Source organism: Rana temporaria, chromosome 1 (assembly GCF_905171775.1).
Source record: "Rana temporaria chromosome 1, aRanTem1.1, whole genome shotgun sequence".
Lineage (NCBI taxonomy): Eukaryota > Metazoa > Chordata > Amphibia > Anura > Ranidae > Rana > Rana temporaria.
Window position 1 is genome coordinate 283491799 of NC_053489.1, and position 27114 is coordinate 283518912.

General features: G+C 44.0%; 1 protein-coding gene across 3 annotated transcripts in view; it reads right to left on the bottom strand.

Moving 5' to 3' along the window:
- The window catches only part of LOC120943174 (annexin A1-like), a 111535-nt gene that overhangs the window by 37077 nt on the left and 47344 nt on the right, over positions 1 to 27114 (bottom strand). For all 3 annotated transcript variants that reach the window (XM_040356338.1, XM_040356320.1, XM_040356328.1), the window contains exons 3-6: positions 13441 to 13525; positions 3473 to 3567; positions 2215 to 2328; positions 1441 to 1531 (exon numbers count right to left, since the gene is read on the bottom strand). In XM_040356338.1, coding sequence (XP_040212272.1) covers positions 1441 to 1531; positions 2215 to 2328; positions 3473 to 3567; positions 13441 to 13525 — 385 coding nt within the window. The remainder of the gene's footprint in view (positions 1 to 1440; positions 1532 to 2214; positions 2329 to 3472; positions 3568 to 13440; positions 13526 to 27114) is intronic.

Below are 27114 nucleotides of genomic sequence, written 5' to 3' on the forward strand. Positions count from 1 at the left end.
TTGAATTTAATCTATCATATAATGTGCCTCTAGTTTCACTTTTGGTTTTAAAGTTACATACATGAAGTTCCGGGTGAGAGGTGAGTCGGGAAGACTCACAGAACAAAAACAAACAAATCCAGGGCAGTGTTTTGTTTTTAAAATGAATCTGATTGGTTCTGAGGAGTTTTAGACACACAGTAATGACAGCTTAGACCACCGTGAAAATCTCCCAGTACCATGGTTATAAGGAAACAGGCAACCAGGAAGTGTGGAGATCACAGCAGAATTACAGCTACTTCAAAGCAAAAACGAACAATGAGGACATGAAACCAGTACTGCAGTAAGGTAAAGGAAGCTATTTAGCTAAAAAAAAAAAAAAAAATTCCTTTAGTGACCCTTTAAAGGCCAATTGAACTTTCAGTTTAAAATTTAAAGACATTTCAGGTGCATCTCAACATAAAAAAAAGGTGTTCCAAGTCTCAGGGCTCATTTACAATGGCAACCAAAACACACTAAAGCAAAACCAATATACATGTGTTGCATTACAGCACAACCCACAGTAACCTATTACAATGCACTGTGATTTATATTAAAAAAAAACACACACACACAGTGTCTTTGTTCATTCATGTGCATTGGCAGGCCATTCATTCAAAGTTCCAAGGTGGAGGGCAAACAGATGAACGTCAATTACCTGTCCATCAATCAATAGGTTCTCTCACAACCTAGCTGCAATTGAAGGGCATCGGACGTGATGTCACTGCGGTGCCGCAAGCTGCTTCTGATGCTGAGTTTCTCCCTTCCCACATGGCGTTATCAAAGACCAAATGTCTTTCATGCCGCCCTGTGGGAAGGGAGAAACTCAGCATCAGAAGCAGCTTGCAGGACTGCAGTGACATCATGTCCGATGCCTGTTCAATTGCAGTTAGGTTGTGAGAGGCCCTGGTAATTGATGTTCATACGTTTGCCCTCCACCTTGGAACTTTGTAAAGATTGAGTTTAATGAATTAAACAAGACGTACTTTACTATGCAGGCTCTCTTTCTCCATATGTTTGTGCCTGAAAACACCCCAGGAAGGATCGCACCCAGGAGTTGGCGTTTTCATCACCCCGCTCACCATACCAAGCCATCCTGACCCGCAACGCAGTACTGCTTCAACCAAGGGGGTGTGGATCCCGTATGCACCTGTTGTTACCTACTTGAAGACTATAAAAGTTTTAATGCTATTCCCTTCAAGCTCTGCCTTTGTGTGTTTTTTGTATCCTGCTATCCATTTTTCCAGTGCTTGGTAGCTGCACTGGAAATCAGCCTGCAAGGAGATCAGCTAAATGTAGTTGGATCTGTATGTGCGTTATAATTAATCGAAATTAGTCGATTAATTGATTAAAAAAAAATCAATTAATCGAACACAAAAATTTTAATCAGTAAAAGCCCTAGTTTTTACTAATAACTTCTACCTTCTTTGTAAGCCTTATCAATTTCTCTGATCTCACGATTGCCCCGCGTTACAAGAATTTCAACTAAAGTACTTTCATCTGTTCCAGGTCCCTAAAGAGAAGGAATAAAAATAGAAATTACTATAAATAATAGCGTAGAACAATGTTTAACCTTTTGGTCATATACTCATGATGAACTGAAAAATACACCAAGTTCAGGGCTGACATTGATCAGATGTCATGTTCTACTGCAACTTGCAAAAGTTTCCATTAGCTATCGAAGGCCATCTGAATACATGTTTTCTGTGAAGGTTGTGCGTTTAATACTCAAAATTTCTCAGGTTTATCCAAAAATATGCTCCTAAGAACAAATGAAATGGATATCGCAAGGGCCCTTTTACACCACACATGTTTATAATGCATGTTTCTGCCATGCATTTAATATGATTGTATTTGTGTTTAATGCACAATTTTGTTTGCATAGGGCTGAGTCCGTCTGTCCGTGTTCACCCAATCCGCTCTGCAGGCAGATGGAAAAGTAGGATTTTCCTCCGTCTGCAGAATCGGAGCATAGCGGACACCGGTGAGATCGGGTGTCAGTGGATGTTCATCCGCTGACACCCGCAATCTCATAGGATACATGTATGTCCCTTTTTCATCCGTAAACAGATGGATGAAAATGCGGACATAAGGTCCGCTGGTGTGAAAGGGCCCTAATACATGCGGATCTGTAGTGCAGCAATATTAAAATACATAAAATATTAAAATGAACTCTAATTTGTGTAATTTCCTTACCTTGATGGCATTCTTCAGGCAATGTGCATCATACTGGGCTGGGGTTTTCATCATTGCCAAAACAACTTCCTCCAAGTGGCCTGAGAGTGCTTTATTCAGTTCATCATCTAAACGCTGTAAGACATACTAAATATTACCACCATTTAAATAAAAAGGTGCAGTTTAGTTCAAAAAGTAGCAACAACTATCCTATATCCAAAAGGAATCTATAGCTCCATTATAATATTGATCCCTGGCTGTATCATCTTTGATTACATCAAAACATAACAAGACTTTTTGTGTAATTAGCTCAGCTCAGGATGTCATCCGCTGGTTTGCACTTTCCTTTAGTGTGCATTGTGGCAGCAAGGAGCTTCAAATGTTAAATGCCTGCCGTTCACTGGCTCTCATACATGCCATTTTTACTTGAGTTTTACAGTATGTACAGTCATATTACACAGTTCATATTATGGTGATCAGCCATCTATATTTGATGGCAAGTCCCCATAGTCTCTCTGGTATATATGCCATATAAGACAAGAAAACCATTAACTGATTTCAGAATTTCTACTGACTCTAGCGAAACTAAAACCCAACATAGAGGCTCAATAGAAAAATCCTGACCCTTTAAGATTCTTAAAATAGATAGCGAAGCCTTGTCTTACATAGTGTTAAAACAGAGTTTACATTTTTTAAGATGGCATCTAAAAAAAAAAAAAAAAGGTTATAACCATCAGAAGAACTACAAAAAAATAGCAATTCCTAACACTTGTTTGTCTGTTTTATCCTTAAGCGCTAAAGCTCAGTTTACAAATGTGAAAAATGCTCTTTACCTAGCATCTTCATTTATAGTAGGTGGTTGCTGGAGATTTCCACTTCATGATCACAGTGTAGTCACAATAGGTGAGAACAAGTTGAGTTAGGATGCCTTATACAAAGAGGTTGTATTTGCTCAAACTAGAACTTTTATATTCAGAGCAACCCCTTATTTTACGCACTAACCACACCCTTTTTATGAAGACCGCCAATAAAATAGTCTTAATGGAATGATAGATGACCAGGGTTTTAAGGTGACCAATGCCAACACATTAATTTGACCACAATGGAGTTAACATTTCAAAAGTTCTTGCAAGTCATAGATAATTATAGAAGGGTTTCTAAACAGCGTTACATAAATATGGGTACTAGTGACAATTGTCACTTGACCAGGATTTTCTCCTTCCATATCCTGCAATTGTAGCATGACCCATCAGATTTTTTTATTCAAGTTTCTATCTACCTTTCCTGTCTGTTGTTGATAAGCAGCTTTGATTTGCTGGCGTTCACTGTTGGTTCTTTTAGTCAGGAGCTTAATGATGGTGCCTTCATCCACCCCTGTGGTAACAAAAACATGAAATATTCAGCAAGTCTTTTTTTCTGCAAAGATATAATTCAATATACACATGACCAGAATGGTTGGCACCAAGATTCAAGCAGGATATGGTTTAAGTTTTTCTTTGAGTGGGGAGGGTTGGGAACATCAGGTGTTTATAGTAGTCAGTGTCCCATAGCAGATTTAAAAAAAAACAGCACAAATACTTTACAAGATTAGTGATAAGACTTGCTTCCTCCAAAGCTGGGTGCACATGAAGAAAAATGCGACCAGCCAAATTTCAATCTGTGTGTGCCCCTCCCTGTCTAACAGAAGTTGATTGGTAGATCAGATGTTATCGAATTAGACTGCTGGAAAACTGCCAATCAGCTGCTGCTACTCTGACCAGTGTAGTGGAGTCCTGATGTCAGAACACAATAGCACAGCAGAGGATTTGTCAAGCCCCCTTGCCTGTGAGGTTGGGGAAATCCATTAGTCTGAACAAAACACACACTATACTCAGCTTAGAGCAGAGTTCCACCCATTTAAAAGTCAGCAGCTACAAATTGTGTAGCTGCTGACTTTTAATAATCAGACACTCACCTGTCCCACGGTCCAGCGATGCAGGCACATGAAGCACTGCTCCTCTTCCCCTTCTTTCAGTGGCGCCGGCATTGTTACTGTGGGTGCCCTGCTGTGGCTTCATAGCCGGGCGTGCACTGCGCATTGGCAGGCCATGCTGCGATTGGCCGGGCAATCTTCTGGAACCTGTTAGATGTTCCAGAAGATTGGAGGGAGAGGGAGGGGGAGAGGTGATCTTCCTTCCGATGCCAGGGAGGAAGTGGGAGCTTGGTGCCTATAAAAACAAGCCCCCCCCAAAAAAAAATTACATGCCAAAGGTCACAGCACTTAAAGCGAAAGTTTAATTTGTATCCTATTAGCTAGTCCATGCCAATCTAATAGGAGAGGACAAAAAAAAAAAAAAAACGCTGCAAAGAATAACTCATAATAATCAAATTTAGTTTTTTAGTAGAAATGCAGGCTACAGCCAAGCTTAGTGTTACTAAACCCACAACAGTAAAAATCAGTCTATATATGCTGTAAAGCATGCTCGTTATACTCACTGTACAACCTAAGGCCCTGTACACATGGTCGGACAAAACCGATGAGAATGAACCGAAGTTCAGTTTCATCGGACCAAACCGACCGTGTGTATAGGCCATCGGTCTGTTTTCCTTTCGGTCCAAAATTTTAAAACATGCTTCAAAACCGAACCGATGGACCGCTGCCCCATCGGACCAAACTGATGGTTAGTACAGAAAAGCATCGGTTCAAAACCCGCGCATGCTCAGAATCAAGTCGACGCATGCTTGGAAGCATTGAACTTCGTTTTTTTCAGCACGTCGTGTGTTTTACGTCACCGCGTTCTGACCCGATCGGATTTTGAACTGATGGTGTGTACACACATCAGACCATCAGGCCACTTCAGCGGTGAACCGATGAAAACGGTTCGTTGGACCATTCTCATTGGTTTTGTCCAACCGTGTGTACGGAGCCTAAGGAGTTAATCCTTCACATTGTGTAAAAAGGCTGTTTAATCCCCTCTTCCGATCCTCCTTCCACAGTCCCCAAACCATGTCCTGACAGTACAGAGCTTTGGGGGCACTCTGCACATACCAAGTTTAATGCTAGAGTTTTTTTATTTTTGTATTTGGGCAGGTGCATGTGATCAGCACAGGGCCAATCAGCACTGTCCAGAGGGTCAGGTGTCATGCAGCCTTATAGGACAGTTAGAGAATGAAAACTCCTCCTACAAGCTTTAACCAGACATTAAAATAAGTCACAAGACTGCTAGATACTGCTGATGAGAAAAGTTATTTAGCAGTTTTTATTTACTAAAATAATTGCATTTCCACACTCTGTACTGTGGGAGGCCAGATATCGTGAATGCAGGGTCCTGTTTTAGTAACACTTTAAACCTGCTCCCAACCCCCTTTTTATCACCTGTACCAACTAACCTGTTTAGAAAAAAGATGCCTATACTCAGCTGTTCTCCAATATGGAGAAGTGATCAGTTCCGAGCAGCCAGCTTTGGTTAATAGGAGGGACAGCCGACAACGGATGCCCCATAGCAAGGCTATGGATGATGTGACAATGTGCTAAGAGCCAATTTACCTATAACCTTTATATTCAACATATGGTCATTGATTGGGTATTCATTGAAGGTGCCGATTCTCCCGTCTCCAGGAGGGTGTCTACTTTGTGTGGCTCTTTTAAGCTCCTCGGGCTGGGCTCTTCCGCCTTGGGGGGGGGTGGGTGCCCGTGTGGGGTCCTCCTCATCACCCAGCGATTCCCAACCCATCTGGCCATGGGACCATCTATTCCACTTCAGCGGTAAATATTTCACCATTCTAGACCCTAAAATGGGACTTATGATGATGTTTTCCCATTTCTGAAATCATGTAATGTGTTGTATAGAGCCAATTTCCCCCTGATGATGACCACTACAGAGGTCAGAGATTCTACCATGTTCAGTAATCTGATATGCAACAATGTGCACAGTACTGTGTAAACTTGAATACAAGCTACACTGTCTATTATGTATTGTATCCATTGGCCAGTCCTTTTAAATGTTGTAATCCATTTTATCATGATATCTGTATATTCCTAATAAATGTACCTCTTTTTGCTATACATTTGCTATTTTTTAAGCTCATTACACTGCTGTCCAAAGCCCTATTGGGGAACCTTTCCTTTTTTCATATTATTTCGGGGTTCACAGCACCTATATCTCTCCCCTATGTGTCCTTTCCCATAGCAAACTAATCGGGTGGTTAATAACAAAGCTAAACTAACACAGTGAAATTTCAGGGACCATTTGTGAATAAAGTAGCCCTTACCACAAAGGCTGCATAAAATAATGTCCAAAATGTGTGAAGCAAAGTTCAAATGTAAAACAAATTGTGAAACAATGTTCAAATGTGAAGCGCAGTTCAAATGGCAAATACAAGCCAAAAAACAACTTGAAGTTAATTAGGCAAACAAAAAAAGGAAAAAATTGATGTAAAACCAAATCTTGCATAATAAAATGATGAAAACAGTCCTGATGATAGGAAGTCCAATATATGTTATAGACTGAATAACCACCACCAAAGATACACCTTAAGAAGATGGAGGCTTACCAGACGGCAAGCATGACTCGCTTGCGGCTGTAAACCCCAGCCCGGGCCTTTATGTAGTCAACACCAGTTGACTACATAAAGTGAAGTATAGTGAAGTATGACAAAATAGCACGTGCAAATAAATTGGTTGTGACTAAATTAAACACCATCACCAGATGGTTACGGGGAGAAGTTCTAACAGACCAATAGGAAACAGGAGGAGGAGAAGAGAAATCTGGAGAAAGCGTGTGATGACACCCAAGTCAGCAGCTGAGTTTTATCAAGGCCCTGGCTAGGGTTTTTAGCCATAAGCTGATTACATTTTTTCTTCTGGTAAGCCTTCATTTTATGAGGTGATCTGGTGATGGTGTTTAATTCAGTCACAACCAATTTATTTGCACGTGCTGTTTTGTCATACTTCACTATATGAATTTTATTTCTTGGATACACACAACTTGCCGTTGATCCTCCTGCAGGGTTCCTTAATCCATCTGCATCTGGTGTCCCCATCAATTCTCCCGTCCCCAGGAGGGTGTCTACTTTGTGTGGCTCTTTTAAGCCCCTCAGGCTGGGCTCTTCCGCCTTGGGGGGTGGGTGCCCATGTGGGGTCCTCCTCATCACCCGGCGATTCCAAACCCATCTGGCCATGGGACCATCTATTCCACTTCAGCGGTAAATATTTCACCATTCTAGACGCTAAATGGGACTTATGATGATGTTTTCCTATTTCTGAAATCATGTAATGATAAAACATAGAGCCAATTTCCCCCTGATGATGACCACTACAGAGTCGAAACGTGTCAGAGATTCTACCATGTTCAGTAATCTGATATGCAACAATGTGCACAGTACTGTGTAAACTTGAATACAAGCTACACTGTGGATTATGTATTGTATGCATTGGCCAGTCCTTTTAAATGTTGTAATCCATTTTATCATTATATCTGTATATTCCTAATAAATGTACCTCTTTTTGCTATCCATTTGCTATTTTTTAACCTTATTACACTGCTGTCCAAAGCCCCATTGGGGAACCTTTCCTTTTTTTCATTTTTTGGATGTTGTGACTGCCTTGGCGTTCCATTCATTGTTGGCACTTTTCTGTACCCTGAAGCTGGCTGCTGGCCAGATCATGTGACCAAAATGCTCTCAGACTAGGCAAGTATATGCATCTTCCATTCACAGGGTAGTTAGTAGGTGAAAGCCAATTTAAAAGAAGTTCAGGTTTGTTTTCAAAATCAAAACTTGCCTAGGTGGATGCAGTATCAATCCAATGCCACATCTGCCCCCGTTGGCTCTCCAAGACTATGAACTGAGCGATTAAAGCCTGCTGATCACCAAGTTCCTTGAGCAGAGAGCTGGTGACTGTCAGTCACTGCCATCTGCCCTAACCCCCCCCACACTAACTGGAGCACTGAGCTGTGGAGGGGTGGGTGCAGCTGGTTTAGGCTCTCTGCAGTTCACAGAGAGGCTGAGCCACGTGCTGGTCCAGGGTTGTGGACCGATCCTGACTTTGTCGCAATCTTTTCCAAGCTTTGACCGGCTGATGTCAGCCAACGTTGGAAACGGGTCACTGGAGTGCATAATGAACTGTGCTCCTGCGATCCATAGGAAAAGTATGTACCGTAAGTGTAAAATTATTGCGCTACCCCAAAATAACAAGAAACCCTAAACAAGGGGATGTAGCAGCTGCACAAGAATGTGCCAAAATTCAAAAGGAGTGTAGATGAATGTGTAGCGCTACGTATTAGTGCAATGTGAAAAAACACCACATAATATATACTCAACAGGGTATAACCATAAAGTAATAATGTTCAATCCACATGAAAACAATCAGTCCATGTAGAAATTCAACGTGATAAATTGTCCATCGTGAAGGACTTCTACTGGAACGAAACGGGTCGGGCTAGCAACATCTGCTTCCATATTGCTTTTATGAATCTTTAACCACTTAGTAACCGCCTGATAGCCGAAATACGGCTACAAGGCGGTTCCCTTACTCTGGGAGGGCGTCAATATACATCCTCCCGGAGAATCAGACCCGCGCGCCCGAGCGGGCGCGCACACGCGATCACCGGCGCTCGCCGGGTCCACGGGACCCGCAGCAACAAGGATCGCGGTAAGGAGCCAATGGAAGCGGCTCCTTACCACGTGATCGCGCCGTCCAATGACGGTGCGATCACTTGTAAACAAACCGGCGTCATGTAATGACGCCGGTTCCTCCCTCTCCTCTCCTCTCTGTACCATTCGGTACAGTGTGAGAGGAGAGGGGGGGAGCGGGTGGCAGCAGCAGCACTGTGGGCTGGATCTGTGATAATTGCAGTCACAGATCCAGCCATCCATCCCTGCGCAATACTCTGCAATACCCCCCATACTCTGCAATACCCCCCATACTCTGCAATACCCCCCAATCTCAGCAATACCCCCCCCATACTCAGCAATACCCCCCCCATACTCAGCAATACCCCCCCCCATACTCAGCAATACCCCCCCCATACTCTGCAATACCCCCCCCATACTCCACCCTCAATACTCCACAATACCCCAATTCCACGAGCGTGTGCAATTTTGAAGGGTGACATGTTAGGTATCTATTTACTCAGCGTAACTTCATCTTTCATAGTATGCAAAAACATTGGGCTAACTTTACTGTTTTTTTTTTTTAAGCACAAAACAGTTGCAACAACCGCCATTGTATTCTCTAGGGTCTTTGAAAAAAAACATATATAATGTTTTGGGGTTCTATGTAATTTTTTAGCAAATAAATGATGATTTTTACATGTAGGAGAGGAATGTCAGAATTGGTCTGGGTGCTCCAGAACGCCTGAAGGTGCTCCCTGCATGTTGGGTCTCTGTATGTGTATTTGGGGTGTAATTTGTAGTATGCATATGCTGTGTGTGAGAAATAACCTGCTAATATGACAGAAACTAGATTTTTTTTTTTTTTTTACAGAATTTTCAGTCTTTTTTCTTTTATAGCGCAAAAAATAAAAACCGCAGAGGTGATCAAATACCACCAAAAGAAAGCTCTATTTGTGTGAAAAAAAAGGACAACAATTTCAGATGGGTACAATGTTGTATGACTGAGTAATTGTCATTCAAATTGTGAGAGCACCGAAAGCTGAAAATTGGTCTAGTTAGGAAGGGGGTTTTAGTGCCCAGTGGTCAAGAGGTTAAACTGTGATCACTTGTTTAACCTGTATGCTGGTTTTTACCATTAAAACTTTTTTTTGTTGACCTGCACCATCGGAGCCCCTATTTTTTTTTGCATGCTCTGTGGAGGAAAAGTTTTTTGAGTGTCTCCAGCTGGTCCCCATTATACTATTAGGCCTCGTACAGACGACCGGATCTATCCGCTGGGATTGATCCGCGGATCAGTTCCAGCAGATAGATCCGGTCGTCTGTACGTCCGAGCGGACATTTCCCGGCGGATAAAAATCCAGCCGACGGATTCCCAGCTGATAAAAATTTTGTAGCATGCTACAAAATCTATCCGCTGGGATCCAGTCCAGCGGACTGATCCGGTCGTCTGTACAGACTCACCGGATCAGTCCGTCTGCTCCCATCCCTCGCATGCGTCGTAATGATTCGACGCATGCATGGAAGTGTTTACCTCCCAGCGTCGCGCACGTCACCACGTCATCGTCGCGGCGACGGCGCGACACGTGACCGCGGATGTTTTCCGTGCGGATTTTGATCTGATGGTGTGTACAAGCCATCGGATCAAAATCCGGAGAAGGAATGTCCGCTGGAAACGTCTGTACGAGGCCTTAAGGGTTGCTGTCTGTCTGAACTGAGCTGTTCTCAGATGTGTGTTAGATCTTCACGATTTCTCTACCTACTCCATGGTTTAGACACCTTTACCAGAGTCATCTTCGGCTGAGGAATGACGGGCTCCTTGACCTTACCTTCGGTTGACGTCTTCTGGACACCAGGGAGGTGTATTCCACTTCTTTTTGGATCTTCGCTGACAGTCCTGTTGAACAGCTGGTTGTGTACCGTGAGTTTGATTAACCTGTTGTCGTATGACAGTCGGGTCCTACGGTTCCAGTAAGAACATTCATAATTACATCTTGCATCTGAAGATCTTCAATGGGATGGTTCATTCAATCTCATGGCATCTTTATTATGTTATTTACTCACAATTTATCACTTTGAATTCCTTCATGGACTGATTGTTTTCATGTGGATTGAACATTATTACTTAATAGGAGAAGTATGGCCAAACGAGCTTTGACTATGGCCAAATGAGCTTTGACTGTACTTCTCCTTTAATATAGTTAGTGCTAGCCCAGACTCTAATGTAGTCAAATGAGGAATAATTATGACACCTTACACATCACCAGATAATTTCCCTAGCTGTATAAAATATGAAAATATGGATTTGCGTGTCAGGTAGGGATGAAGTCTTTTAAGAAAAGACAGTGACAATAGAGTCATGACCAGCGGCGGTCCGTCCATAGAGGGCGCTGGAGCGACGCCCCCTCTGGCTCCGCACCTCCACTGAAAATAACATACATTCATGCATTGCATGAATGTATGTTATTGTTGTCAGCTGCCGTTGGTCTATTCAGGTGGCCGGAAATTGAGCGCCGACCACCTGAATAACAGCAGCTGGTTGGCTGTGCGGAAGTGCCTATCAGAGCCAGTGGCTCTGATAGGCTTTCCGAGTACAGCCCTAGTCTCCCGGATGTCTTATCCAGGGAATGTACAAGGTGCGTTCCTTGGATAAGACTGACGGCCGTCTCAGCCAATCAGGTTCGCCGATTCTGGTTATCGGTAACCTGATTGGCTGAAGCGTCACCAAGGCGGGAGAAGACATCGAGGGACGTCGAAGGATTAAGGATTAAGGTAAGTGCATTTTACAGGGCACAGCGGCGACAAAGGGCACAGTGGCATCAATGGGCACAGTAGTGACAATGGGCACAGTGGCAACAATTAAAGGGCACAGTGACATGCACAGTGGCAACAATGGGCACAGTAGTGACAATGGGCACAGTGGCATCAATGGGCACAGTAGTGACAATGGGCACAGTGGCGACAATTAAAGGGCACAGTGGTGACAATAAAAGGGCACAGTGGTGACAATTAAAGGGCACAGTAGTGACAATGGGCACAGTGGCGACAATTAAAGGGCACAGTGGTGACAATTGGCTGTGTTTGATGGCATGGCACAGTGACTGCATTTGATGGCATGGCACAGTTACTGCGTTTGGCATAGCACAGCGACTGCGTTTGATGGCATGGCACAGCGACTACGTTTGATGGCATGGCACAGTGACTGCATTTGATGGCATGGCACAGTGGTGCGAATTGATGGCATAGTGACTGCATTTGATGGCATGGCACAGTGGTGATAATTGATGGCACAGTGACTGCGTTTGATGGCATGGCACAGTGACTGCATTTGATGGCATGGCACAGTGGTGCGAATTGATGGCATAGTGACTGCATTTGATGGCATGGCACAGTGGTGATTATTGATGGCACAGTGGCTTGGTTTGATGGCATGGCACAGTGGTGACAATTGATGGCACAGTGGCTGCGTTTGATGGCATGGCACAGTGGTGACAATTGATGCCACAGTGGCTGCGTTTGATGGCATGGCACAGTGACTGCATTTGATGACATGGCACAGTGGTGACAATTGATGGCACAGTGGCTGCATTTGATGGGCACAGTGAGGCTGCAATTTTTTCTTTTTTTTTTTTTAAGTTTGCTCCCCCCCAAAAATGTTGAGCACCAGCCGTCACTGGTTATGACAGAACCTTGTTAAACTCTGGATGCTTCCAGAACTATGAGTCATGCAGGGGGTTAAATAATCCTGTGAATTAGAGACCTTTACATATTAAAGCTGAAGTTTGACAAAAATTAAAATTAAGAAAAAAGCTTTATTAAAGGGAGGGGAAAAAAAGGTGAACTTACAGTACTTTGAGGGTTATAGCAAAAAGACTTCTGTAAAGGTGCAGTGAACAAGATCCCAATGGGGACCCGCCCCCTTCTAACATAATCCGATTCAAGGAAAGATTTTTGTGAATCATCCGATGCTCCCCCATTCAGAGAGTACGCTACATGTAATGTGGCGTACACAAGGTCGTTTTTAGTGATGAAAAAAAAAACGACATTTTTTAAAACGTCATTTAAAATGACCGTGTGTGGGCAAAACAATGTTTTTGGTCTTCTAAATAAACGACCAAAAAAAAATTCGAACATGCTTCAATTTTTTATGTCGTTTTTCAAAATGTCGTTTTTTGTGTCATAAAAAATGATAGTGTGTGGGCTAAAACGACGTTTAAAACAACGTTTTTAAACCCGCGCATGCCCAGAAACAAGTTATGACGCGAGTTTGAATGGAACAGAGTGCCGTTGTACGTGCTGTACGTAACCGCGCTTTGCTAGAGCTTTTTGAAAAAACTATGGTGTGTAGGCAACGTCGTTTTTTAAAATGAAGTTTGAAAAACGTCGTTTTTTTTCCATGATAAAAGATGACGTTTTTTTCCAAGACAAAAGAAAAACAGATGAAAGAAAAACTTAAATTGAAGAAGGCGGAGAGGGCGAGTCCTTGTCAGGAGCTTGTTCATTGCAGTTTCACAGAAGACTTTGAGCCAATAATTCTCTCCACACCAAAAGAGGACAGGGTATCCATGTTAAGATTTTTAAAAGGATACAGCTATCTGCACGATGCATGACATACTTCATTACAGGTTAGGTTACTAAAGCTATAGAGATTTTTACCTGTAATTGCTTTATCAAGATTAGCAGCATCTGTTGCAGGATTGAATCCAGATGTTGCTTGTAGTGATGGTCCAGAATTTTCAGCCTACAAAGTAAGAGGACCTTTCATTGTGATCACATGAAAGTTATCTTTAAATTATATGATGATTATTCAGGATAGAGAGAATACAATTTATAATAAAAACCCACACATGTCGCTTGATGTCACTGGCAGGTGTCATTGCTAATCCCCATGTGAAAACTTGCTGCCAGTCTCTGGTTTTACATTTTCTGTTACAGATCCTGGATGTGATGCATTTGCATTCATCAGGGTCAGACAAAATATTGAGTCAGTTGAAAAGGGCAGCCTGGCACCAAACAATAAGGTGAGATAAGCAGTAGTGGGCCTATGTCCGAGTACTTTTACCTAAATTTTACCTACAAGTGAAGAACCAAAATGTAGTCCGTTTGCCATTAGTCACCAAGAACCAAGGGCCAGATCCACAAAAGGGATACGCAGGCGTATCTGCTGATACGCTGTCGTATCCCTGTTTCTATCTATGCGGCTGATTCATAGAATCAGTTACGCATAGATATCTCTAAGATCCGACATGTGTAATTGTTTTACACTGTCGGATCTTAGGATGCAGTACCGCGGCCGCCGCTGGGGGGAGTTTGCGTCGTAAACCAGCGTCGGGTATGCAAATTAGGAGTTACGGCGATCCACGAAGATTTCTCCCGTCGTTACGTCGTCGCAAGTGTTAGATTTCCGTCGCAAAGATAGGGCGCCTTTAATATGGTGGAAAAGTACTCCACCATGTTAAAGTATGCCCGTCTTTCCCGCGTCGCTTTTGAATTATTTTTTTATTTTTTATTTTTCCTGGCGCAAGTGCTTTGTTGACGTCGCGATTCTCAAAACGTTGGCGCGTCGTAATTTCGCGCAAAGCACGTCGGGAAATTTGCGACGGGAGCATGCGCAGTACGTCCGGCGCAGGAGCGCGCCTAATTTAAATGGTATCCGCCCCATTTGAATTGGACCGCCTTGCGCCGGACATGTTTACGATACACCGCCGCAAATTTCCAGGTAAGTGCTTTGTGGATCGGGCACTTAGACTGAAAACTTGCAGCGGTGTAACGTAAACGGTTTACGTTACGCTGCGCCGCGGGTATGTGAATCTGGCCCTATATGAGCAGTTATATCTGACAAAGGATTTGTATTTGTCCATTCTGCCATAAGATTTATACAGCCCTACCACAAAGCATAGTCTGGTGAATGACTGTTCTAGAATGCAGTGGTGAGGAAGTCACTCTGGTAGCCAGAATTTCTGTAATAAAAAGCATTCGATTCACTTAATATCTACCTGCAGCTTTGTCTATTTTTAGACTCGCTACCTCCATCACAATCTGATCATATATTCTTCTTTAGATCTACCAAAAACAATGTAGTGCAAGGGCAGCCTACCTGACTGGATATAAATTGGATCTCTATATCTCTCTATCCATCTATCGTACTACAGTAAACAAAAGGAAATTGTGCTGAGCTAACCTAGCCTTATGAAAAGGCATGCCTTATGCTGATCTATTTGTTTAAATATGGGGGTCAATAACAGATCAGGTATGCCCATCAGGATTCATGATATCACTGCAAGATAGGGTTGCCAACTCATCCCTTTAAAAAGGAACACATATTAATTACACAGGTTCTGAGGCTAATTTAATGCAGATGAGGCACCAAGTGAGTTTAATTGCCTCCTTAATCAGCCACAGAACCTGTGTAATTAATATGTGTTCCTTTTTAAAGGGATGAGTTGGCAACCCTACTGCAAGAGCTCAAGTTAAATCAGGTATAATGCCGGAATAGAGAACTTTTAATAGTCATCAATAAATACTAAACTTTAGCTCACCAACAGCTGCATTGTTAAAGTGGAAGTAAACCCTTCAATTTGATAGTTACAAAAACAGTTAACATTCCCGGCATGCCGGAAATGCTAGATGTCACATTTGTTTGTGCTCTCAACCAAACTGCCAAACCATCCAATGGCTGGTTTCATAACAGGTCACATGTACAGCATCATGGCAGTTGCAGATTAAACAGAGGTCAAGATGGCCGCTTCCTTGGCTGAAAACGATAGGAGGGTTTACTTCCACTTTAATGTCCTAAACCCACTCCCTTGGAAATAAGGTCACAGGTGTCATTTGTGTCTTTGGATGTAAAGAATTATGAGTGATTATCACTTTAGTTGAAGTAGAACTATAAACAAACTTTTGTTGACAGAGTGTGGAGGGATTAGAACACCTGTCAGTTTATTGTCGTCTGTGCCCCCAGAAAAATAATAGAGGGGAAATCTTAAACGGGCAGGGATTTCCTCTCACTTCCTGTTTGGCTATGGAACAGAAAGTAAACAGGAAGTAAAGGGAATGCTCCACAATGGGGTACAGATAAAAAACAAAAACAAAAACAGTGGTTATAACTCTCCCTTGCTTTATTCAAAATGAGGTTTGCCTATAGTTCTACTTTACAGTGTTTTTTTTGTAGCTTTTATGCGCTGGTGCAGGAATTTCCAAACTAACTGTTCAGCTGTTGCAGAACTACATGTACATGACACTGTAAAACCGACATTCACAGACATGAATAGGCATGATGGAAATTGTAGTTCCTGAAAAACTGGGGGGCCATAGTTTGGAGACCCCTGCACTAGGGTGACCACATTTCCAAACTGCCATTCAGGGACAATTTTGCCAAGGACCGAACAGGTGAATGGCTGGTTTTGGCTGGTTTTAGCACTTATATCATCCCAACACCATGCTTGATATGGTGTCAGGATCATAGGCGTGCACACAGGCTGCGCCAGGGCCCACCCTAATCACCCCGTGTGCCGCAGAATCCCCCTGTTTGGACCCCTGGAATTTCACTGAAGTCCTCTAATGATGCTCCTAAAAAAAATAAAAAATGAATAAAATATTCAGTAAAAATAATAAAAAACAAAATAAAAATGAAAAAATAATGATACCGTCCACTGCTCTACCAACACCGTCAATATACATACACACATGTATATGTGTTTGAGCTTTGGGATGCACACCCTAATGCAATAGGCTGCGCACACCTATGGTCAAGATGATCAAATCATATTTCTTTCTATTATTACATTGTAATAGATAATGAAATAGTTCAACTCACCATAATGCCGAATCATTGGGAACCCTGAGTGTGTCACTTGCCACCAGATGCAGTGTGCCACCATATGCAGTGTGTCACTTGCCACCAGATGCAGCGTGCCACCATATGCAGTGTGTCACTTGCCACCAGATGCAGCGTGCCACCATATGCAGTGTGTCACTTGCCACCAGATGCAGCGTGCCACCATATGCAGTGTGTCACTTGCCACCAGATGCAGCGTGCCACCATATGCAGTGTGTCACTTGCCACCAGATGCAGCGTGCCACCATATGCAGTGTGTCACTTGCCACCAGATGCAGCGTGCCACTATATGCAGTGTGTCACTTGCCACCAGATGCAGCGTGCCACCATATGCAGTGTGTCACTTGCCACCAGATGCAGTGCCATTTGCCACCCATAGCCTGCCACAAGTCTGACACACCAGAGCCCAGGGAAGGTGAAAGTGGCGGGTTCAGTCACTTTGAGAGGCAGCTGACCTACCTGCCCCCTACACTGACCTACCTGCCCCCTACACTGACCTCTAAAATGACCTACCTGCCCACTACACTGACCTGACCCCTAAAATGACCTGTCCACTACACTGACCCCCCTGACCACTACACTCCTTCCTGCAGTACTCGCACTACTGACTACTTCCCCACACAAACACAAGGTAGATCGGTGGATTTCACTCACCACTCCAGGCCTCCATCCATGAAGATCATCCATAGATTACTGCTATCTCCCAGTCGCTCCAGAGGAAGTTACACGCAGAAGCCCTTCCTCAGGACATTATTTTTTTGTATTGCAGAGTCGCAGGGTCCCTTCTTGAGGGTGACATAACTGAGCCATGAGAAAGGGACACTGTGAGATGGATCACTTCAGAGGAAGCACTCCTCCCCTGCAGGCCAAGAACTCCACCAGCACTCTCCACACGCTCGTCTGCACCGAGCACCGCCCCTCCCACTCACACAAGGCAAGCACCTGAGGCATCATGGGGGACAGGACAGGCTGGACCAGACCACTGGAGTTCCTGGGCGGGGGGGGAGGTGCAGGTGCTGAGGACTGGAGTCTGCTTTATTGATCGTGCACAGTGATAATAGGGGCTGCTGGAGGAAGTCACTCTTGGGATGGGACAGCAATAACATTCATAGCAGCACAGAGGCAGAGGACAGGTTTGAAATGAGCTTACTCGCAGGGGAAAGAGCACTGGCTGCCCACCCCCACGCTACACTACTGGGCTGGCCCGACCGGATGACGGTAGAAAATCGTGAACGGCTGCCTGCATCAGTTTCTATCCGGCCCGGGACGCTGTATTGTCCCGCAATGGGGGTGCCCGGGACCCGGGATCGATCTGCTAATTGCGGGAAGGTCCCGGGCAATCCGGGACACGTGGGCACCCTACCCTGCACTAGTGCATGAAGAATGGAAGGAGTGTGCAGGAAGCACAAGATTCCTATTGATTTGTATTATTTTGCAAGTCTCTTAACTTTCTGGGTCCCTCTCTCAAAGGCTATACTGACTGGACACTTACCTTCAAATGTGACTTCTTGGCAGCCGAGTTTCTATTGGTAAATTAGTCTTGGTATTTAAGGCAGGTAGGTCAGCTTTCATACCATTGTGGAGGTCAGATGCAGTTTACTTTTTGTAGATCCAAGCAGGTCTTACCCACTCATCCTCACAGGACAAAAGCATACCTCCCAACTTTTTGAGATGGGAATGAGGGACACCTATCAGCAAAAGTATGCAGGCATAGGACACGCCCCTTGTCACGCCCCCTTAAAGGAGAATTGTACAAAAAAATAAATTGGTTAAACCAACAAGTGCTTTTTTTACCACTGTTATTCCTTTATATTGGCCATTGGAATTTGCAAATGCAGCAATTTAGAAATCAGATGAAAGGTTTAGCACTGGAAAACACTTTTTGATAGATAAAAAGTGCATTTTATATACATCTATATTGATCAGACCAAAATGAGGGACAAATGAGGAGGACTGAGGGACAGAGGGACATTGCTCCAAATCAGGGACAGTCCCTCGAAATCAGGGACAGTTGGGAGCTATGCAAAAGCCCAGACCATGTGTCAGGTGGTGTCTCATTAATATCTTTCCCAGCATGCAGAGCATTGATGGGCTAGGACATTAAATCTCATCACAATGCCATATGTAGAACACTTGCTGGAGCAAGCCTAACCACTTTAGCCCCGGACCATTTGTCAGCCTAAAGACCAGAGGTGTTTTTACAATTTCGCGGTCATACAATGTTGTACACAAACAAAATTTGTGCCCTTTTTTTCCCACAAATAGAGCTTTCTTTTGATAGTATTTGATTGCCTCTGCGAATTTTAATTTTTGCGATATAAACGGAAAAAGACCGAAAATTTTGAAAAAAAAAATATATTTCCTACTTTTTGTTATAAGAAAAATCAAACAAACTTAATTTTAGTCATACATTTAGGCCAAAATGTATTCAGCCACATGTCTTTAGTAAAAAAAAAAATCACAATAAGCGTATATTTATTGGTTTGCGCAAAAGTTATAGCATCTACAAACTAGGGTACATTTTCTGGAATTTACACAGCTTTTAGTCTAAGGCCCCATACACACGATAGAATCCATCCGCAGATAAATCCCAGCAAATGGGTTTCTGCGGATAGATCCTATGGTGTGTACACGCCAGCGGATCTGTTTCCACGGAGAAATCTCCTCTGGGATGGATTCCAGCAGATCGGATATTTGCTGACATGCACAACAAATCCATCTGCTGGAATCCATCCCAACAGATGGATCCGCTCGTCTGTACAGACTCACCGGATCCATCTGTCCAAAGGGATTCCCCGCACGCGTCGTAATGATTTGACGCATGCGTGGAATTCCTTATATGACAGCGTCGCGCCCATCGCCGCGTCATAATCGCGGCGACGGCGCGACACGTCATCGCCAGAGGATTTCCGCGCGGATTTCAATGCAATGGTGTGTACACTCCATCGCATAGAAATCTGCAGGAATCTTTGAGAGGATTTATCCGTGGAAACGGTCCGCTGGACAGTATCCGCGGATAAATTCTCTCGTGTGTATGGGGCCTAAGACTGCCTATCTAATTTCTTGAGGTGCTAAAATGGCAGGGCAGTACAAAACCCCCCCCCCCCCAAATGACCCCATTTTGGAAAGTAGACACCCCAAGGAAATTGCTGAGGGGCATGTTAAGCCCACTGAATATTTTTTTTTTTGTACCAAGTGATTGAATAATGACAAAGAAAAAAAAAGTTGTAACTAAATTATATATTGCTCACACATGCCATGGTTATATGTGGAATTGCAACCCAAAATATATTCTGCTGCTTCTCCTGAGTACGGGGATACCACATGTGTGGGACTTTTTGGGAGCCTAGCCACATACGGGGCCCTGAAAAACAAGCGCCGCCTTCAGGATTTCTAAGGGCGCAAATTTCTGATTTCACTCCTCACTACCTATGACAGTTTTGAAGGCCATAAAATGTCCAAATAGCACAACCCCCCCCCCCAAATTACCCCATTTTGGAAAGTAGACACCCCAAGCTATTTGCTGAGAGGCATGTTGAGTCCATGGAATATTTTATATTTTGCCACAATTTGCGGGAATATGGCAATTTTTTATTTTTTTTTGCACAAAGTTGTCACTAAATGATATATTGCTCACACATGCCAATGGGCATATGTGGAATTACACCCCAAAATACATTCTGCTGCTTCTCCTGAGTATGGGGATACCACATGTGTGGGACTTTTTGGGAGCCTAGCCGCATACGGGACCTCGAAAACCAAGCACCGCCTTCAAGATTTATAAGGGCATACATTTTTGATTTCACTCCTCACTACCTATCACTACCTATCACAGTTTTGAAGGCCATAAAATGCCAAGATGTCACAAAACTCCCCCCAAATGACCCCATTTTGGAAAGTAGACACCCCAAGCTCTTTTCTGAGAGGCATTTTGAGTCCATGGAATATTTTATATTTTGCCACCAGTTGCTGGAATATGACAAACTTTTTATTTGTTTTAATTTTTCTTGCACAAAGTTGTCACTAAATGATATATTGCTCAAACATGCCATGGGCATATGTGGAATTACACCCCAAAATACATTCTACTAATTCTCCTGAGTACGGGGATACCACATGTGTGAGACTTTTTGGGAGCCTAGCCACGTACGGGACCCCGAAAACCAAGCACCGCCTTCAGGCTTTCTAAGGGTGTACATTTTTGATTTCACTCCTCACTGCCTATCACAGTTTCGAAGGTCATGGAATGCACAGATGGCACAAAACCCCCCCACATGACCCCATTTTGGAAAGTAGACACCCAAAGCTATTTGCTGAGGGGCATGGTGAGTATTTTACAGCGCTCATTTATTTTTGAAAATGAAGAAAGATTTTTTTTTTTTCAATTTTCAAATTTTTGTGACAAAAAGCAAGATCTGCAAAATACTCACCATACCTCTCAGCAAATAGGTTGGGGTGTCTACTTTCCAAAATGGGGTCATTTGGGGGGGGGGGGGGTTTGTGCTATCTGGGCATTCCATGGCCTCCGAAACTGTGATAGGCAGTGAGGAGTGAAATCAAAAATTTACACCCTTAGAAAGCCTGAAGGTGGTGCTTGGTTTTTGGGGTCACGTACACAGCTAGGCTCCCAAAAAGTCTCACACATGTGGTATCCCCGTACTCAGGAAAAGCAACAGAATGTATTATGGGGTGTAATTCCACATATGCCCATGGTATGTTTGAGCAATATATCATTTAGTGACAACTTTGTGCAAAAAAAAAAATTCTCTTTCCCGCAACTTGTGTCAAAATATAAAATATTCCATGGACTCGACATGCCTCTCAGCAAATAGCTTGGGGTGTCTACTTTCCAAAATGGGGTCATTTGGGGAGTTTTGAATTGTCCTGGCATTTTATACACAACATTTAGAAGCTTATATCACACATCACCCACTCTTCTAACCACTTGAAGACAAAGCCCTTTCTGACACGTTTTGTTTACATGAAGACATATTTTTTTTTTCAAAGAAAATTGCGTTGAACCCCCACACATTATTTATTATTTTAAAGCAAAGGACCTACAGATTAAAATGGTGGGTGTTGCATTTTTTTTTCCACGCAGTATTTGCAAAGCAATTTTTCAAATGCATTTTTTTGGGCAAAAATACATATTTTTTTATTTTATTGCACTAAAACACACTATATTGCCCAAATGTTTGATGAAATAAAAAAGATGATCTTAGGCCGAGTACATAGAAACCAAACACGATATGCTTTATGTAGCGTACTTTCGTACAGGTGCTATGTTTAAATTTAGTGGGAGAATGAGAGAGTTATGTTACTCTCATTCTTTGATTTGACAAATTTGGCTGTCGCCAAATCTGGATTGTTCTGTGGGTCATTCTGTGCCCCGGAGATGCAGTCTCATCTCTGGGCGGCAGGTGGTGCCAGAGGGGTCCAGGCAGAGCCGCTTCTTCCCAGCAGCCAATTGGAGGAGTTTTCCCTCGCGGGGCATGCTGGGGAGGGGTATTTCTGTGGCGGAGGCCGTTGTTCGGGGTTCTTCGTGGGTTCCCGGTTCCAGGTGCGGCACCCACCTTTAGGGTGTGCGCACATCACGGACCCCACCATTATGGCCTACCAGGCCGGGGTCGCGTGCTACATGGAGTTCCTGACTCTGGGCTCTCATAGCCCGGAGCAACAGATGCTGCAAAGGGGGCCCAGTGACTTACTGGGGCCCCTCTTCTATTGAGAAGATCCTAAGCTGAGTGCTGTTCGGTGGGGGATCGACCTGAGGAGAACCCGGAGGCAGGTGATCCAAAGGTTTGAACGAACCACCGGGGATCTGGGTGACTGGACACTGACAGGTCACATTTAAACTGTCAGTCGGTCACCCCAAGAGACATACTGGGAGGATTCGCTCTATCATTCACAATTTCAGCACTAGGCCTGTGGCAGAGGTCTCACCTAACATCTTAATTTAATTAGAGCCAAGTCGGTGGCAGAGACTTGTTCCTCCCAGAAGCTTTAAGTGGCGCTCTGGCTGCCAGACCTGTGAGAGAGGCCTGTCCAGAGGCACTTCACCCACTCCGGCGGGAGTGGTGACGCATGCAAGTACCATTTCTAAAGGACAGGATTGCCTTTACTATCCATAGTCTGATACTGTGAAGTTGCTCTACCTTCACCAACCTATCCTGTCTACCTCAAGTTACATGTTGGTCGTGTTTGACCGGGAAAATAAAGCATTTGAAAATGTCAACCAACGGTCCTGGACATTCTGTTATTGCTCTCAACACTACCATCACCCCTAGACACAGTGAAGAGGTAACTTAAATACGCCGATCCCAAATCTAATCAGCGGCTACATTTATAATTGTGCACAAATCCGCAGTGGCGACAAACTACATACATTTTTAAAAGCCTTTTAAAGCCTCTACAGGTTACCACATTAGATTTACAGAGGAGGTCTACTGCTAAAATTACTGATCTCACATGCATGGTACAATTGCTGTTTACATAATACGCTAGACTGACGCTTGTGTTTGCCTTTGCGCGAGAGCAGGGGGGGGACAGGGGTGTTTTTTAATTTTTTTATTATTATTTATTTTGCTTTTTTAATTTTATTTTAAACTGTTCCTTCCTTTTTTATTTTTTTTTAATATTTTTTTATTGTTATCTTAGGGCATGTAAATATCACCTATGATAGCAATAGTTAGTGACAGGTACTCATTTTTGAACAAATTGGGGTCTATTAGATCTCTCCTCTGCCCTCAAAGCATCTGACCACACCAAGATCGGTGTGATAAAACGTTTTCCCACTTTCCCAATGGCGCTGTTTATATCCGGGGGGGGACAGGACATTCCCTCCCACTGCTTGTAAAAACAGTCTAGAGGCTAATTAGCTGCTAGGATTGCTTTTACATGAAAGCCGACTGCTGGCTGAAAAGACTGATACCAAAATGATACCTAAACCCGCAGGCATCATTCTGGTATAACCATTCAAAGTCCAGCAACATACCATACGTTGATGGTTCTTGTTGGACATGTATTGTAATGTTTTTTTTCATGCAGCCTGTTGGCTAAACGAAAAAAAAAAGATTGATCGGTGGGTATGCCCACCATTAGAATACCTCCCTTCATCCACCCATTTCTAATGATTGGCATACATGCATCATTTATATATGCCGAAGAATGGGGGCATCCTCCTGCAAAAAAAGTTATGCCGCTCACACACGGTCGGACTTTTCCACTGGCAAACCCCTGTCGGAATTTTGACCGTATGTACGCGGCATAAAAAGTTATGGCGCATACACACGGTCAGACTTTTCCACGGGCAAGCTTCCGTCGGAATTTCGACCGTTTGTACGCAGCATTAGGAGAAAAATCACTCCTCTGCCCCTAATGCCCCCATGCTTCGGCATATATGCTCTTTTTTTAACTGTGGTGGTGAAATTGCCTCCTACAGCGTTGGAGTCGCTGGTTTATGTATCGTGGGAGCAAATGCTGTTTCTGTCACGCTAAATAAATCCACGCTGCAACTGAATGGCGTACCTGCTAAGCAAATGATGGTTAACATTAAAACAAAGTAACATTACATTTTAACAGTAAGACCTTACCATACCATACCTGCAAAGCAAATACAAAAAAAAAAAAAAACAGTAAAAAAAAAATTAACGCAACCTGTGCCTAAAAAATATATGCCGAAGCAAAAAAGTTATGCCGCATACACACGGTTGAACTTTTCCACAGGCAAGCCTCCGTCAAAATTTCGACCGTATGTACGCAGCATTAGGAGCAAAATCGCTCCTCCGCCCCCTAATGCCCCCCTGGTTGGGCATATATGCTCTTTTTTTTAACTGTGGTGGTGAAATCACCTCCTACAGTCGTGGCTTTATGTATCGTGGGAGCAAACGCTGTTGCTGTCACGCTAAATAAATCCGTGCTGCAACTGAATGGTGTACCTGCTAAGCAAATTTGAAACATACACCAGTGCAGAGACCAGGCTGGTCAGGACAGGAGGGACAATAAAAGCGAGTGTCACGCCTAAATCCGCGTTTGCTGCAGACACAACATCTTCTTTGGGGGGTTCTTTGGGTAGGGGTACCAGGGAGGACAAAGGCAAAATGCTTCTCATACACCCAGCTCACTGCATTTGCATTGGGAAGGTGGGGCACAGCACCGTCTGGAAACAGAAGGGCTCCGATGATCTCTTCCTGGAATTTTAGGAAGGATCCAGTCCGCCCTGAAGCTCTGTATAGCACATGAGCAAAGCCAATTGAAAGAAAATAAACAGACACTTTATTGTACCAGCGTCTGGCCTTACGGGCAATTAGGTACGGCGCCAACAACTGGTCATTGAGGTCCACCCCTCCCATGTTAAGGTTGTACTCGTGGATACAGAGGGGTTTCTCCACAAAACCAGTCGCCGTAGGAATTTGGACTGCCGTGTCTGTGTGAAGCGAGGACAGAACGAAAACATTTCGTGAATCCCTCCACTTCACTGCTAACAAATTATTACACTGTAAGCAGGCTCTCTCCCCCCGACTAAGATGGGATTCTACAAGCCGTTGGGGGAAGCCCCGGCGATTAGGTCGCACGGTGCCACATGCGCCAATTCCATAATCAAAAAGGTAACTAAAAAGTGGCACGCTTGTGTAATAATTGTCCACGTACAAGTGGTACCCCTTTCCGAATAAGGGTGACACCAATTCATACACTATCTTACCAGCGCTCCCTATGTAATCTGGGCAGTTCTCCAGCTCTACGTGGCTATCTTTTCCCTCGTAAACCATAAAACTAGATGTATAGCCTGTTGCCCTGTCACAGAGCTTATACATCTTGACCCCGTATCTGGCACGCTTGCTGGGAAGGTACTGCTTGAAAGACAAGCGGCCAGAAAACGTAATCAGGGACTCATCAACGCAGACAACTTGATGGGGATTATACAAGGCTGCAAAACATTCATTGAAGGGGTTTACGAGGGGCCGAATTTTGTAGAGCCGATCGTATCCAGGGTCTCCCCGAGGACGACAGAGTTCATTGTCACTGGAATGCATGAACCGCAAGATCTGCTTGTATCGTGTCCTGGTCATGGAGACAGAGAAAATGGGCATATAGTGAATTGGGTGAGTGGACCAATATAACCGCAGCTCACTCTTTTTAGTAATGCCCATGAGGAGGGATAGGCCCAGAAAGATCTTAAATTCGGAAACCGTAATTGGTTTCCAATCTCTGGCAAGGGACAGCTGGGGATTAGCGGCGATGTATTGACCAGCATACAAATTGCTTTGGTCCACAATAGATCTATAGAGATCTTCGGTGAAAAACAGCGAATAAAAATCAAGTGACGTAAAATCAACTGTTTCCACCTGAATTCCGGGTTGGCCAGTGAATGGGGGAAGTATGGGTGCTGCAGAAGTCGTGGGTACCCAATCAGGATTGGCGAATGCAGCAGGAAGGGCACTTTGGGCACAACGGGCCTGTCTTTGTCTTCTTCTTCTTGGTGGCAGCGGGACACTACTTGTGCTTGCCACCTCGTCAGCTTGAACTGCACTTATGGGACTCGCCACGTCACCACGTGATACTGCAGTGCTGGATGTACGACCAGGATATACTAGGCCGCTGGTGCTTGCCAGTTCACCAGAAGGAATAGCGGCGCTAGTACTTCTCTGCTCCATACGAGAGCCCTGCGGTTCTTGCACCTCAGCGACAGCAGAAGATCGGGGTCTGGTACGCCTGACCTTAGCAGGGACCACAACTCCGTCGTCATAGCTATCTGTCTGGGACCCACTGTCATCTACAGGATCGTATTCTGAGCTAGAATTTGACAGATGCGTGACCTCCTCCTCACTATCTGTCAGGCTCAGAAACGTGTAGACCTCTTCACTACTGTACCTTCGATTTGCCATTTTGGGCTCTAAATTTAGGGGTACAGTAGTAAGATTCACAGGTAAAAAAGCACCTGACCTGTCAGCGACTGAGTCAAATGCTACCAAAAAACTGTTAGCGATCACAGAGATCAGGCCTGACTCTGCATACGCTGCAGTTATGTGTTTTTGTGTTTTGTGACAGTGATCGATCGATCGATACTGCACTTGGGTGGGCTGGACTGGGTGAAGGGGCTAAACGCAGGTGCTAGCAGGTATCTGGGCTGATCCAGATAACAATGCGTTTTTGGGAACCCTAAACTGCAGGGGACGCTAGTATAGATCTGATCAGATCAGGTATCGATCCGTTCAGATACTATACCACTAAGGGAAGCGTATGGTGCGTGCGTGAGTGTTAATGCTACTGGCACTAATATGACGCTGCCTGGGGCGACGCAAACCCTATCTGGCGCTAAAACCAAACTTTTATCACCCGCCGGGCGATCAGGGGGTTAAAACTTTATTAGGAAAAATATGGCGGGTGCCTTGACACTATAAAAAATAAACTAGCTAAACTGCATCACCCGTGACACTTATACTGTAATCACTGGTGACAGGGGGTAACCAAGGGGTTAAACCTTTATTAGGGGA